Source organism: Monomorium pharaonis, chromosome 1 (genome assembly GCF_013373865.1).
Source record: "Monomorium pharaonis isolate MP-MQ-018 chromosome 1, ASM1337386v2, whole genome shotgun sequence".
NCBI lineage: Eukaryota > Metazoa > Arthropoda > Insecta > Hymenoptera > Formicidae > Monomorium > Monomorium pharaonis.
In genome coordinates, this window is record NC_050467.1 from 13,382,120 (window position 1) to 13,395,569 (window position 13,450).

The 13,450-nt window shown below is 30.0% G+C and overlaps 1 protein-coding gene across 5 annotated transcripts; it reads right to left on the reverse strand.

Moving 5' to 3' along the window:
- Positions 1-1,063: 1,063 nt before the first annotated feature.
- LOC118645861 lies at positions 1,064-6,830 on the reverse strand. 5 transcript variants are annotated; one of them, XM_036287659.1, is made up of 4 exons: positions 4,067-4,246; positions 3,803-3,955; positions 3,485-3,592; positions 1,064-3,389 (listed from the first exon to the last, which is right to left on the reverse strand). In XM_036287659.1, exons 1-4 carry the CDS (start codon positions 4,212-4,214, stop codon positions 3,157-3,159), a joined length of 642 nt encoding a protein of 213 aa, XP_036143552.1. In that variant the 5' UTR covers positions 4,215-4,246; the 3' UTR covers positions 1,064-3,156. The 5 variants fall into 5 exon arrangements, 1 of the variants encoding a protein (XP_036143552.1); XR_004963495.1 differs by having other exon boundaries at positions 3,803-6,830; XR_004963494.1 differs by having other exon boundaries at positions 3,485-6,830.
- Positions 6,831-13,450: the final 6,620 nt, after the last annotated feature.

The window sequence follows — 13,450 nt, forward strand, 5'->3', positions numbered from 1 at the left end:
CGTATACGTCGCTCCTGAATTGCATTAATTATTTAAACTAAAATGGATTACATTAATAATCAATTTAATAATAATGATACTTAAGTCGTTTACATATTTGCAATTGGTACAGAAAAAGATTGCATTTTAAGACAAACGATACATGCAGTCTAATAAATCAAAATAGTATATTATTATATACATATTTTGATGAAAAATAATATTAAACTCAAAGATCCAGTCTTGATCACTTTGATAGAAATATATTAATGAAATATTTCACAGAAACTTTTTTATTTGATCCGTTTTCTCTTGTCATATGGCAAACGTGGGAGCATGATGGAAGGAAGTAAGGTGTGCTATTACGCATATTTCTGAACAGCCAATGAAATTTTGTTCCAATGGCCGCCATTTTTTAGTGGCAAATTTAAATGACGTATTATTCATTCCTGTACAAATTACATAAAATTAATAAAAGGATAAAATAAAATAAGAAAATACAATGAATGAATTCTCAATGAATATATTATATTAAATTAAAATAAAATATCAAACATATTTATAAAAAAATAATATTACAAAGAAAATTAATTAAAAATTTAAAATAAAATGGACAAACAAGTACGAACAGAATAAAACGTTTATCGTAAACTTATAAAATGAACAAACAAGTACGAACAGAATAAAACGTTTATCGTAAACTTATAAAATGAACAAACAAGTACGAACACAATAAAACATTTATCGTATACTTATAAAATGAACAAACAATTACGAACAGAATAAAACATTTATCGTAAACTTATATATACTCATTAAATATATTCATTAAATTTCATTAAATATATATATATATATATATATATAATAAAATAAACGGAACAGATTAATAAATTATAATTTGTCAATAACGAAAAATGAAAATAATTTAACAATTAAAAATAAATTATATTTCATTGATAAATTATTCATTTTGTTATTGACAATACAACCATATAAAACGATATTGACTATAACCGTATATAAATATTAATATTTTTTGTTTGTAATTTTTTTCATTTTTTTCTGATTTTTTTTTTTTTTATGATTTTCAATATTAATTTTTTTATTAATTTCACGTAAACGTATATATGTTCGCGTTTTAATTAGGCATAATAATATCTCTAAAGGTATTACTAAAGTATGTTTGTTTTTTCTCACTTTTTCAGCAATTGTTTTAAAAATTTTGGACTTTTTACTGATAAATAAACCATGAAATTTTTTAAATTCCGAATTCATTATTTCTGCCGTTTTAATCAATTCAATGGAAGGACTAATCAGTCCACCTTTCGAAATATAATTGATCCAGTCTTCATTTGAATTAGCTAGTAGTTTAGTAGGAGTTCCTAAAAATGGGTATTTATTTCGGAATCTAGATGCTGCATAACCGGCAATATATTTTAAACCTTCTTTCTGTATAACGTCGGATACATTTATAAAATTTTCAAACTGTTCTGGAGGAGGATGGGATTCTTGACGATTGGGTAAAACAGCTTGATATGTTATCTATGATATGTTATCAGAAACAGTAGTATTGACGATTATAATTATGATTAACAGTAAACAATATATGAATAAAAGAGTAAATATTAATACAATACATATATTTCAGTATATGCAGTCAATACAATTACAAATTTAATAACTTACCAATATTATTGTATTCAAATTCGTCGAAATCAATATTATTATCTGTCTGATTTTGTTCAGTGAATTCTTCCGAAATGTTGCAAAATTGTATTTCTTGAATGGTTTCGTAATCCAATTGATTATTGTTTTCTGCATTCTCTTCATTACTGTTAAATAATTCATCAGACATACTAGTAAGGTAAGTTTCATTGTCTGTCAAATTTTGCACAACAGTGTTACTCCCTTGAGTAAAAACGTCTGTCGAATGCTTTCCTAATATGTACCATCGAAATCTGTATCTAAGATCGAGTGCTGTCGGTCTGTCATTACAAGCTCCCATTGCTCGTATATACGCAAACAAATTTTCCACTACATCCTGATTGAGTCGAGTAGTCATTATATATGTAACGGGATACTGAGTATTTTCAAACATCATTTTCATATCATTATATAAGTTTTTTTAATGACTCATTACTTATTAAAATTCCTTTTTGAAATGGAAGTAAATTCTTCTTTTTTTCAATCCTCATATCTTTAACAAGTAACGAAACTTTAGCCAAGAGTTCATTTTGTTTCTCAATATTTATGCCATATGCATGCATTCCAGAATGTGAGCCGAATTTACTCGAAGAATTGAATAAATCAAACCAATCATTAAATAGTCTGATAAATTTTGCAGTTTCAGACCATTCTAAACAATCCTCCATAAATCTTTTCTCGCCACACCATTCTAAAGCGGTAGCATTTGTATTAGAAAAAACTTGTGTGGCAAGTTTGACGTTTTGTCGCTGCGTTCCCTTCACGTCTAAATGAAATCGTGACAATTTGTGTACAATTTTTAAATCATTGCCATTAATTTGAATTAGCCTTTCTAGACAGGTTTTACTTATGTAATGACCATTTATGTAAAATCCGGAGTCAAATAAATTACGTAACAATTTTATTAGGTGCGGTACATCAATAAATACGTATATTTTTATTTCTCCATTGCATGGATGTAGAAAGTATGTTTTACCTTAAATTTTGCACTATCAATATCCAGTTCATTGAGTAATCTTTGATTCGTTGGCCCTAAATCACTGGTTATCGCAACAACCATGTAATTGATTTCATACAATTTAGCTATTATAGTTGTTAATATATGTTTAGTCATGTTTTGATCAAATTCATAATAAACAGGTTGCTTCCATTTAGTAAACAAACCTCTGGCAACAGCAACCTGACATTTATTATGCGGTTCTATGACTCTTTCCTTTCTCCGTTTAATTCCTGCTTGATTGGATAGATGAATTTCATCAAAACATAACGTGGTTATTTTATCCATTTTAGTCATGTTCTGGCTTTTATGCTTCATAATAATAAGGAAAACATGTTCCAAAATACCATTATCAACATTGAATGTAGCAACCCATCTACGAAGTGTCGACAATGCAGGGAGTGGCACATTCCGTGCATTCTGTAAATATCTGTAAGCTTTAGGACTTACAGTGCGTAGGGATATTGCAGCAACTATATCCTCTGCAGACCAATTAGTTTTTTTTTTTTATTCGGATTTAACAACAATTTAATTTGTTCGGGAGTAAATATTGAACTTAAAATTTTTCGTATTCTTATGTCTGAATTTACTTTTACGCGTTTTTGTTGCTTAAAAAGTTCCCTTTCTAAATACTTATTTCGGGCTAATAATTTTTGGCACATTCTTTGTATATTTTTGTTCTGTTTTAAAGTTTTTTCTTTGGCATCTGAAATTTTATATAAGAAAATATAATATAAGAAAATAGTGACCCTAAAATCCTAATAGAAAATCGGTTTTGTGTATTTTTTTTACAATTCTTACTGGTATCATATGATTGAGAATAAGAAGAGTTATTATATTGTTCTACAATTTGATGTTCTACATTCGATTGCTCTTCTGTACAAATTGACTGAGCAGTTTCATCGGGTACTGAAATAATAGGAGATAAATAATATTTCATTAATACTATAAATAATTGTAATTAAATGAAGGAATAAACTTAATATTAAAAATATAGATGTATAATGTATAACATATATAAAATATAAAAAAAGTTTAATAGATAGTAAAAGAATACTCACATGTATTTTACGTGCAAAAATAAATACATTTAGAAACATACAAAAAATAAATTACTACCTTTATTTACAATTAATTTAAGATATTCTGTCGGAATTGCATCTGCTTTTAATTTTCTGGTTTTTTGGGGCGAGTACCCTTCTCCCAGAATAGATCGCATCCATGAAGCCTCTTTATATGCACTTGCATCAAAATGGATCAAACAGATCCGAGCTATACACATACAAAATCTTTATTATTATTGTTTTTGTTATTATTTCTTTGATTAAATACAATTAGTATTAGCAAATACAACGAGATAGAATAAATGTTTCTGTAACATACCATTTTTTACATTAAGATTTTCATTTTGGCAAATGACTTTCCACTGATCACTTAAAATGGGATCTATAGGAAATCTAAAAAACTTTAGATTTCCGGATCCCCTTTTCCCTGTATAATTTGAGCAACTTTTCACTGCACATGAAGGCATAGTGCTCCGATACTTAAACAGTATAAACCTACCTACAAACGTCAGAAATTAAGGTTAAATGCCTTCTGATTGCTTCTGACAGTTCTGACATAAACACAAGAATTTAAAAATGAAGGCCGCTGGTACAATGCGCAGAACGATACGAAAACGCGTCTTCAGTATGAGCACACCTTACTTCCTTCCACCATGGGGAGAACGCTACGTTACTATCAGACTGTTCGTGAAGTTCGCAAACGCTATCAACGCTAACGCTACCCATGCACTACCTCGAAAGGAAGTGCGTCGGTAGCGAGCAGTTATGACGTATAACGCTACCAGCAATGACGTCACGACAGCGCTTGATAGCGCTATCCAGCGTCTCCGCGAACAGCGGTAGTGCTGCGTAGCGCTAATAGCGAGCTCCCCGAACGCACCCAGAGAGGAACCTGAGAGCGGCCACTGCGGCCTTTTTCGTGCGACCTGTTACGTGTGAGATGCACGTAATGTGAGAGATGGATCGCACTGGTATTTTAAAGTGTTTATTCTAACGTTTTACAGACTTTCGTCTAACTTCTAGTGGTTTAGTACAGAGACTGACTCTAATCATCGAAAGGGATCCTTATATTAAAGTCGGAATAAGTTAGCATCATCCAATCATAGGAAGTGCTCGTAAGGCGGAAATAACTATTGGTTGATTTCTTAAAAAGGAGAGAATTTGATAATTGATATCTATGTCATAAAGAATAGTTTGGGTGGGATGCAGGATGTTTACAGGACGAGGAAACAAACAAATATTAAGTTTAAAAAGACCGTAGATAGAAAAGGTTATCAATAAGTAAGGATCTGGTATGATATATCGGGATAGTTTTAAGACATAGTTTGTACAGGGTGATTAGATAGAAATATTTTAAAGAAAAGAATTTTTATCGTGTCTAGGCACATAACACCTTCTCCCTTAAATTAAAGATCCTTCTTGATTTGACAAATTCTTATAATCTAGCGATATTACGATTACCCCAGATAGCCACAAATGTATGTATGAGCACAAATTGTTCTCATGTTGCTAATAAAGATGTTAGCATCTTGCTATGCATTTACGTCGTCCCTTGTGCTGTTATTTGCTAGCATTCGACACTGATCTTAAATAATGCTAGCATAATGTTTGAAACGTGCAAAGAATTTTATTTCCGACATCGAATGCTAGCAAACAACAGCACAACGGACGACATAAATGCATAGGAAGATGCTAATATCTTTATTATACCAAACTGGCTATCTGGGACGGTGACATGATAACTTAATCTATTAATGTTCATACATAATGCAGTTACACCATTTCAGATTGATACATAAATGAAATTAAAATTGAAAAGACTAATATATGGTCTTACGTACTAAAATCGCACGCAATAAAATTACACTAAATTTGTAAGTCGGCTATTACGGGAACGAGATCGACGCCTTCCACTATTCTTTTCACATTTTTCAGTTTCGTCGTTCTGGAAAAGTTCATCTGCCGTAGGTACTGCGGTGAAAGTCACTACATGTCGCGGGTCATTGTGACGAGTTGTAACATTATTGTTCAAACATTTATAAAAATACTGAACGCATCCTTCTTTTGGTACGCAACATAGTTTAAGAATAATAATAATAATAATGTCGATACATTTTGTTATTAATGAACATTTCGCAATTATTTATAAAATTACTAGGCCTGCAATGGTATATATTACATAGTAAAACCATCCTATAACTTTATGGTACAGAGTTTGAGTACGATGATGTTTGCCTAACTCTTCTGCTTCTTTAGAAATTTCATCTAGAGCGGAGCTTGCGGTTTTTAACACTTGCATGTCTAAATTAGGAGTTTTATCAATATTTAGTAAGTGAATATCTGAAATATTTATGTTATGTTTCTTGAGATCTTTGCATAATTTACTAGTATTTAATTTAACATCGGGAATATAATCCTTTTCGATAGTATTTATAACGCCTATGGTTTGACTGCGTAACAATGCATTATCGGAAATAGCATCACAATCTGCGGAAAACTTAATAAGTCCGGTTGAAAATAATTGTGTTTGTCGCGGCTTATTGTCTTTACATAAGATGTGAAGAGTTTCGTTACGAGGAGCTGTGTATATCCAAAAATTCGTAGTTTTTAATTGATACCACACTGTGTTGTGAATTTTCATAACTCGAACATCACATTCTTTTAATATGCTCTCTAATCTGGCTGACTTCAATAATTCTGATTCACAATTATGAATCGCTGAGACTTGGTATAGCAAATCCGTTTGTTTACAAATCATTGCGTTATTAATCTTTTTACATTTATCTATATCGCGTTCTGTTAAATGAGTATATAATTGTTTATCAGATCTAAGACCTAAATAAGTATAAATGAGGTTTATGAATGCATAAATGCCCCTCTCAACCTGCTTGATTGGTAACGGAATCACATGATATAAAATAAAGTTGTTTTGTTCGATTAGAGGTATTTCGATAACATAAATTAATCGGTGATTCTTATAAAATATGTTTATATCACTAACGTCTATTAGATTAGAATTGATCAGGTTCCAAAGGTACGGGTAACTGTTTATCATTTACTGCGTAACGGGTCTTTTTTAAATTATTAAACAATTCTTTGGGTGTAAGAATTTTTGGATGAATTAACCCTCAACGTGCTAATAAAATAGCATCGGTTAATATTTCTAATTCTAATCCATATTCAAGTAACATTTCAGAACATTCTATTAGATATGAATTAACCATAGTATTTAATTGTGCTTCATTTATTTTTTCTTCTTCTTCTTTTCATATAAGTTTGTGAAGTTCTCCTAAATTAAAATTTACTTCTTTAAATTTTTGGTTATTTTCCGCAAAAGCATTTTAAAAATTACCTATGGTTGCTTGAATAATACTTATTTGTTTTTTATACAAGTTCGTTACTTGTTTTGAATTATTATACGCAAGGTCTATCTGTTCGTTATAATATTCGGCATCGGATTAGTCTAGTGTACTAAAAAGAATTTTCGCTATTTGACCAACAAAATCAAAAACGCCCCGTTTCCATCTATGCTCATCTTTTATGTTATTAAATCGACCTATTAAATCGTTAATGGTTTCTCTATCAGCCTTTAAGCTTGCCAATCCCCGCTGTAAGCGTTCTAATTCTTGCAATCCTGAGCATGTTATATCATATCCGTACTTACTATAACATAAGAGGTCAATTTTATTTAAATAAAATTTTAATACTTTTTCTGTTTCTTCTAACGGTGTAAGATTAACATAATTTATAAATTTCCAATGGTCCCTAAAAATGTGTAGGTCCGCCAAATTTTCAAAATATATCCCAGCCAATCGTTCAAGTGGTTGGTTAACGAAAGTTTCTACCAGTTCTGTATTAATCCGAATCATCCTGTAACGGAAAATATGCGCATTTTAACTTGTTAATGTGTAAAATTTGATTACGCCTGCCTCTTTTAATCTCATAATTGACATCGTTTATCCGACGTATTATTTCGAATGGACCTTCATATTGATCCGTTAATTTTTTGCTACCTGTTCTAATTGTTTCATGCAATACATAAACATACTTTCCCGGATCTAATATCAAAGGTTTTACACGTTTATCGTAATATCGTTTAGAGGATTCCTTAGCTTTCTGAAGATTTTCCTTCGCATTTTTCTTTAAATAAGATAATCTATTAATTAAATCTTCGAGAAATTCTCTATGTGTAACTCCCTGCCGAGGTTCGACAAATGCTGAAGGTAATCGCGGTTTTCGACCGAATATTAACTCGTAAGGGGATATTTTCGTTCCCTCATGATATGAAGTATTATATGAGAACATTGCGGCGTCCAGAGATGAATCCCAATTATTCTGTTGTTGATTAATAAAAGGCTTCAAATATTCGGCTAGTACATGATGTGAGCGTTCCAAAGATCCATTTGATTGTGGATGATAAACGCTAGTTTTAATTTGTTTTATTTGAAAAATTCTAGCAACTTCTTTCATTAATTCTCCGGATATGTTATTACCTTGATCAGAGAGCAGTTCTGCGGGTGAACCAAAAGTGTAAATAAATTTATTGATAATTATATCGGCTATTGTTGTGCTACTTGTATCTGATAATGGATATGCCGTGCAAAATTTCGTTAGCTGATCTTGCGTAGTTAGTATATATTTATTTCCGTTTTCCGTTTCTGGTAGAGGTCCTACAATATCTATTGCAACTTTTTGAAAAGCTTCGCTCGGCGTATCGGTAATTAACATAGGAGCTTTCGTTTTTTCACGAACTAATTTTTGTTTTTGGCAATCGTGACAGGGATTCTTACATAATTCTTAACATCTTATTTCATGCCGTCCCATGAATAATATTGTTGTATTCGCTTTAAAGTTTTAGTGATACCTTTATGACCGCCAATTTTTGAACTATGTAATTCCTTGAGAATGTCCTGTTTCATTTTTGGATCAATAATTTCCTTGGGTGTGGACTTGATTAAAAATACTTGTATTGACGTATCCTTGAATAAATATTTAATCATTTGAGTTATTTTTGATTTATTAGTGATATTTCCTATGGGTGCTATTGATATTATTCTTTGATTGTGCGAAATAACATATTTTTTAAATTTAATTAAACAGTTAAATATTGTTTCTAAATTTATGGGTATTTGATTATTTTCTCGCGTAATAAAATTTATTTCAGTTGAGCGTTTCTTTTTTATTACGTTAATATTTCCTGGCGTAAGTGTTATATTTTCTACTTTATTTCTGTCTGTTTTTGATAATTTAATTTTAATTTTTGGAGAAGAATTTGTCTCTGTTACTAATAGTCCTTGTACTTTGCCTGAAATTTGTAAAATTATATTGTTTGTTTTTCATAATTCATCATTTAAAGCATGTTGCAAAAATAAACTGTAACTAGGATTTTTACTACTGCTAGTTGAAGCTGTGGCTTGTAAAATTGATATTTGTGGTATTCTAGAAAGAGCATCTGCATTAGTGTTTTGCTTTCCCTCTTTACATAAAACTTCGTAATTGTATTCCTCTAATTTTAATCGCCATTGCATTAAGCGAAATGATGGGTCTTTAACATTAAAAAGCCAAATTAATGGTTTGTGATCAGTAACTATTTTAACTTTTTTTCCATATAGGTACCCAGTGAACACATTTTATAGCGGCAATATAACATGGAAGTTACATGTAATTTAACATTGTTATTCTTGTGATATGTAGGTGCTATATGACATGGAAATAACCTGTTACGTAATATTTGTTATACGCAAGTGATATAGCTGTTATACATCGTTTTGGCGTTACAGTTATTCAACAAAAATTGTATAATCGTAACATAACACGTTCGTATCAATGTTATTACGGAACGATGCGTCGTAGTTGACTCAGAAATCAGACAACATTATAACATCCTAAATGACAGATCTATTTAATAATAAAAAAAATTATTATAAAGATAATGTTTTCAAAAATAACGGTTTGTCTACAATTACTGCATGCGCACAAAAAATGCACAAAATCTAAATTCATCATGTGCTGAACAAAAACAGAATAATAAATCCCAGCAAACACAGTTACATAACATCAATGTTGGCACAATAAAACGGGAAGTAACACGCAATATAATATGTAATTACAATTAACATAGACGTTACATGTAACGTCTATGTTAATTGTAATTTCCCACTCATACAATATTATAGTTATATTATATAAATATAACATGTAACTGAGATAAAACATAAATGTTATGCAACAATTATATTTTAATTATATGACTGTAATCTTATATTGAGATTAATGGTTTTATTAAATTTGCTATAAATTTGCAGACTAACCTCAATTTTGCAAACTGAATATCTGGAATGATCAATTACATATTATTGAAAATAATTACAAAATATAGCTGTACAATATTTTCTACTGCCAAATTGTAAATTTAGTAAAAATTTAATGGAAAAATAAAAAGGATTGCCTCGGATAAAATAGATCTTGTGTCTCATGCAGCAAGATACAGCGATAAGACTTCCTTGGGCTTGGTGGATGGTCTGGATCGCGCTGAAACTCAAAATCGTCGCACCGTCGCATTAATCACGATCACACTTAACAATTAAGTCAGCACCGCTCGAGTACACCGGCACCATCAGACTCGTTTTGCCAGAACACCGGCAGCGGATATGTATCGCGTCACGAAATGGCACTGCCAAAAGCTTTCTCGCGTAATTTAAATATAATATTAATATAATAAATCTGTATTGCGCAATACGAATATTATATAAAATATTATATAATATCAATATAACTTCAATATAAAATCCGTTATATAAGTGTTGTTATGTTACTATTATTTCAATATTGCGAATAAATAACAAAAAAATGTAAAAATTAATATAAAACCGTTATATTGTACTCGGATAACAATCTAGATTGCATTAACATGATTATAAGGTAACATTTGTTATCTCACATGTTATTTCTGTGTAATGTTGCGTCTATATTCTGTGTTTGCTGGGATGTATACTATTCAATTTTTCTTAGAATTACGATCTATATAGTTAACTATCTAATTAATCATTTGAACGCTTCAAAGATTAGTGCTAAATAGATTGCAATTTTCATCAAATTATTAAAGTTATGGAAAAAGATAAATTTAACAATGAAATTAATAAGTAAATAAATTAATGCTATTTATTTTTAATATGTTTTGTAAAATTTAATTGCTTTTATAAAAAATAATATAGTTGCGTCAGTTTATAACATATAGGTATATGTAGACAATAACAAGTACCCATATCGATGAGTCAAATTGGCGTAGCAGGTGGAGTACAAGGTTCGTAATCCTATTAAGTGTTAACCATCGCCAACGTTGCTTGACATCGATATGGGTACTTGTTATTGTCTACATATACCTATATGTTATAAACTGACGCAATTATATTATTTTTTATAAAAGCAATTAAATTTTGCAAAACATTAAAAATAAATAGCATTAATTTATTTACTTATTAATTTCATTGTTAAATTTATTTTTTTCCATAACTTTAATAATTTGATGGAAATTGCGATTTATTTAGCACTAATACTTCGAAGCGTCCAAATGGTTACCCAGTGAACAATATGTTGTCAAAAAGATCTCTAAAAGATATCTTGTTTCTGAAAATGATAACATAAAGAGACTTCTAAAAGATAACATAATGATGTCAGAATGTTAACCAATGCGCTGTTTTTTGAGAACAGAAAGATATCATAAAACTGATATCTAAAAGATTTCTTAAATCGGATATCTAAAAAATTTCTTAAATCAGATATTTTTTAACTGCAACTAAAGATAAAAAAATAAAATAAAAATTTATTTTTTTTTTTAAATTATTTTTATCAATAGTAACATACTAAATTTAGGACAAATTTTTATTGATTAATTAAATTTAAATTAAATTATTTTATTTTATTCTTACTTGCCGCTGGTAGGTTTGAACCCGGAACCTTAGGATGACGAACCTTATACTCTATCTGCTACGCCAATTTGACTTATCGATATGGGTACTTGTTATTGTCTTATACATATAATATGTTATAAACTGACGCAATTATATTATTTTTTATAAAAGCAATTAAATTTTGCAAAACATTAGAAATAAATAGCATTAATTTATTTACTTATTAATTTCATATTGTTAAATTTATTTTTTTCCATAGCCTTAATAATTTGATGGAAAATGCGATCTATTTTTAGCATTAATAGTTTGAAGCGTTCAAAAATGGTTAATTAGATGGTTTTTATTATTCTGTTTTTGTTTAGTACATGATAAATTTAGATTTTGTGCATTTTTTGTGCACAGTAATTGTAGGCAAACCGTTATTTTTGAAAACATTATCTTTATGATAATTTTTAAATAAATTTCTCGTTCAAGATATTATAATGTTATTTAATTTATGAGTCAACTACAACGCGCATGGACGGCTCAAAAATCGGACAGCATTCTGATATCTTTTATGAGACATCAAGCTGATATCACTTAGCTAATGTTATAAAGATAACATTTTCAAGAAACTTAAATGAGACTCTTTAATCAGATATCTCAAAGACCTCTTAGTGTTGTCTGATTTCCGAGTCAACTACGACGCGCATGGACGGCTCAAAAATCGGACAGCATTGTGATATCTTTTATGAGATATCAAGCTGATATCATTTAACTGATGTCATAAGGATAACATTTTCAAGAAACTTAAGTAAGACTCTTCAATGAGATATCTTAAAGACCTCTCTTACTAGACGTTTCTGGTAAATGTTACCATTTTGACATCATTTCCAAGATATCTAAATGTTTTCTTTAAAAAGTTCTCTTAAAGTTTTCATTCTGACAAGCGTGTTGTCTGGGTAATTAGATAGTTAACTATATAGATCATACATTCTAAGAAAAATTATAATACATTTATTATCCTGTTTTTGTACAGTACATGATGAATTTAGATTTTGTGCATTTTTTGTGCGTAGTAATTGTAGACAAACCGTTATTTTTAAAAACATTATCTTTATGATAATTTTTTTTAATATCTCTCATTCAGGAGTGTTGTCTGATTTCTGAGTCAACTACGACGCGCATGGACGACTCAAAAATCGAACAGCATTGTGATATCTTTTATGAGACAATAATAAGCTGATATCGTTTAGCTGATATCATAAGGATAACATTTTCAATGAGATATCTCAAAGACCGCTCTTAGTAGACGTTTCTGATAAATGTTATTATTTTGACATCATTTCCAAGATATCTAAATGTTTTCTTTAAAAAGTTCTCTTAGGCCAGTATTTATAATCGGATCTTAAATTTAAGATCATCTTAAGTACTGTCTTAAGATGCCATCAGCCAATCACAGAGTTGTATTAGCATCTTAAGATATTGCTTGAGACGATCTTGAAATAAGATTCGATTATGAATACTAGCCTTAAAGTTGAATCTAATATGCTTATATAATATACTTATGCCTTACGCCTTAAATCTCATTGTAGACACCACTTTAGACCGTGTCTAAAATACGTTTTAATGACGTCTTTATGTCCCGATCTTGGATGCGTGCTGTCTGGGAAAATAATCGTCAGATCATGACTGAAATATGATTTCGAAATGACGTCACATCATGACGTCAATTTTAGGCCAGGTAAAAAAATGATCATTTTGACGACATATGACCAGATATGACCATTTTGGGACGTCAAAATGACGTGGGC

Coding starts and splice junctions, on each gene's coding strand:
- LOC118645861 (XM_036287659.1), bottom strand. CDS start 4,214: ATGCCTTCATGTGCAGTGAAAAGTTGCTCAAATTATACAGGGAAAAGG. Junction 3,956..4,066: donor AAATCTTAATGTAAAAAATG/GTATGTTACAGA, acceptor GTATGTGTATAG/CTCGGATCTGTTTGATCCAT. Junction 3,593..3,802: donor TAAATTAATTGTAAATAAAG/GTAGTAATTTAT, acceptor CTATTATTTCAG/TACCCGATGAAACTGCTCAG.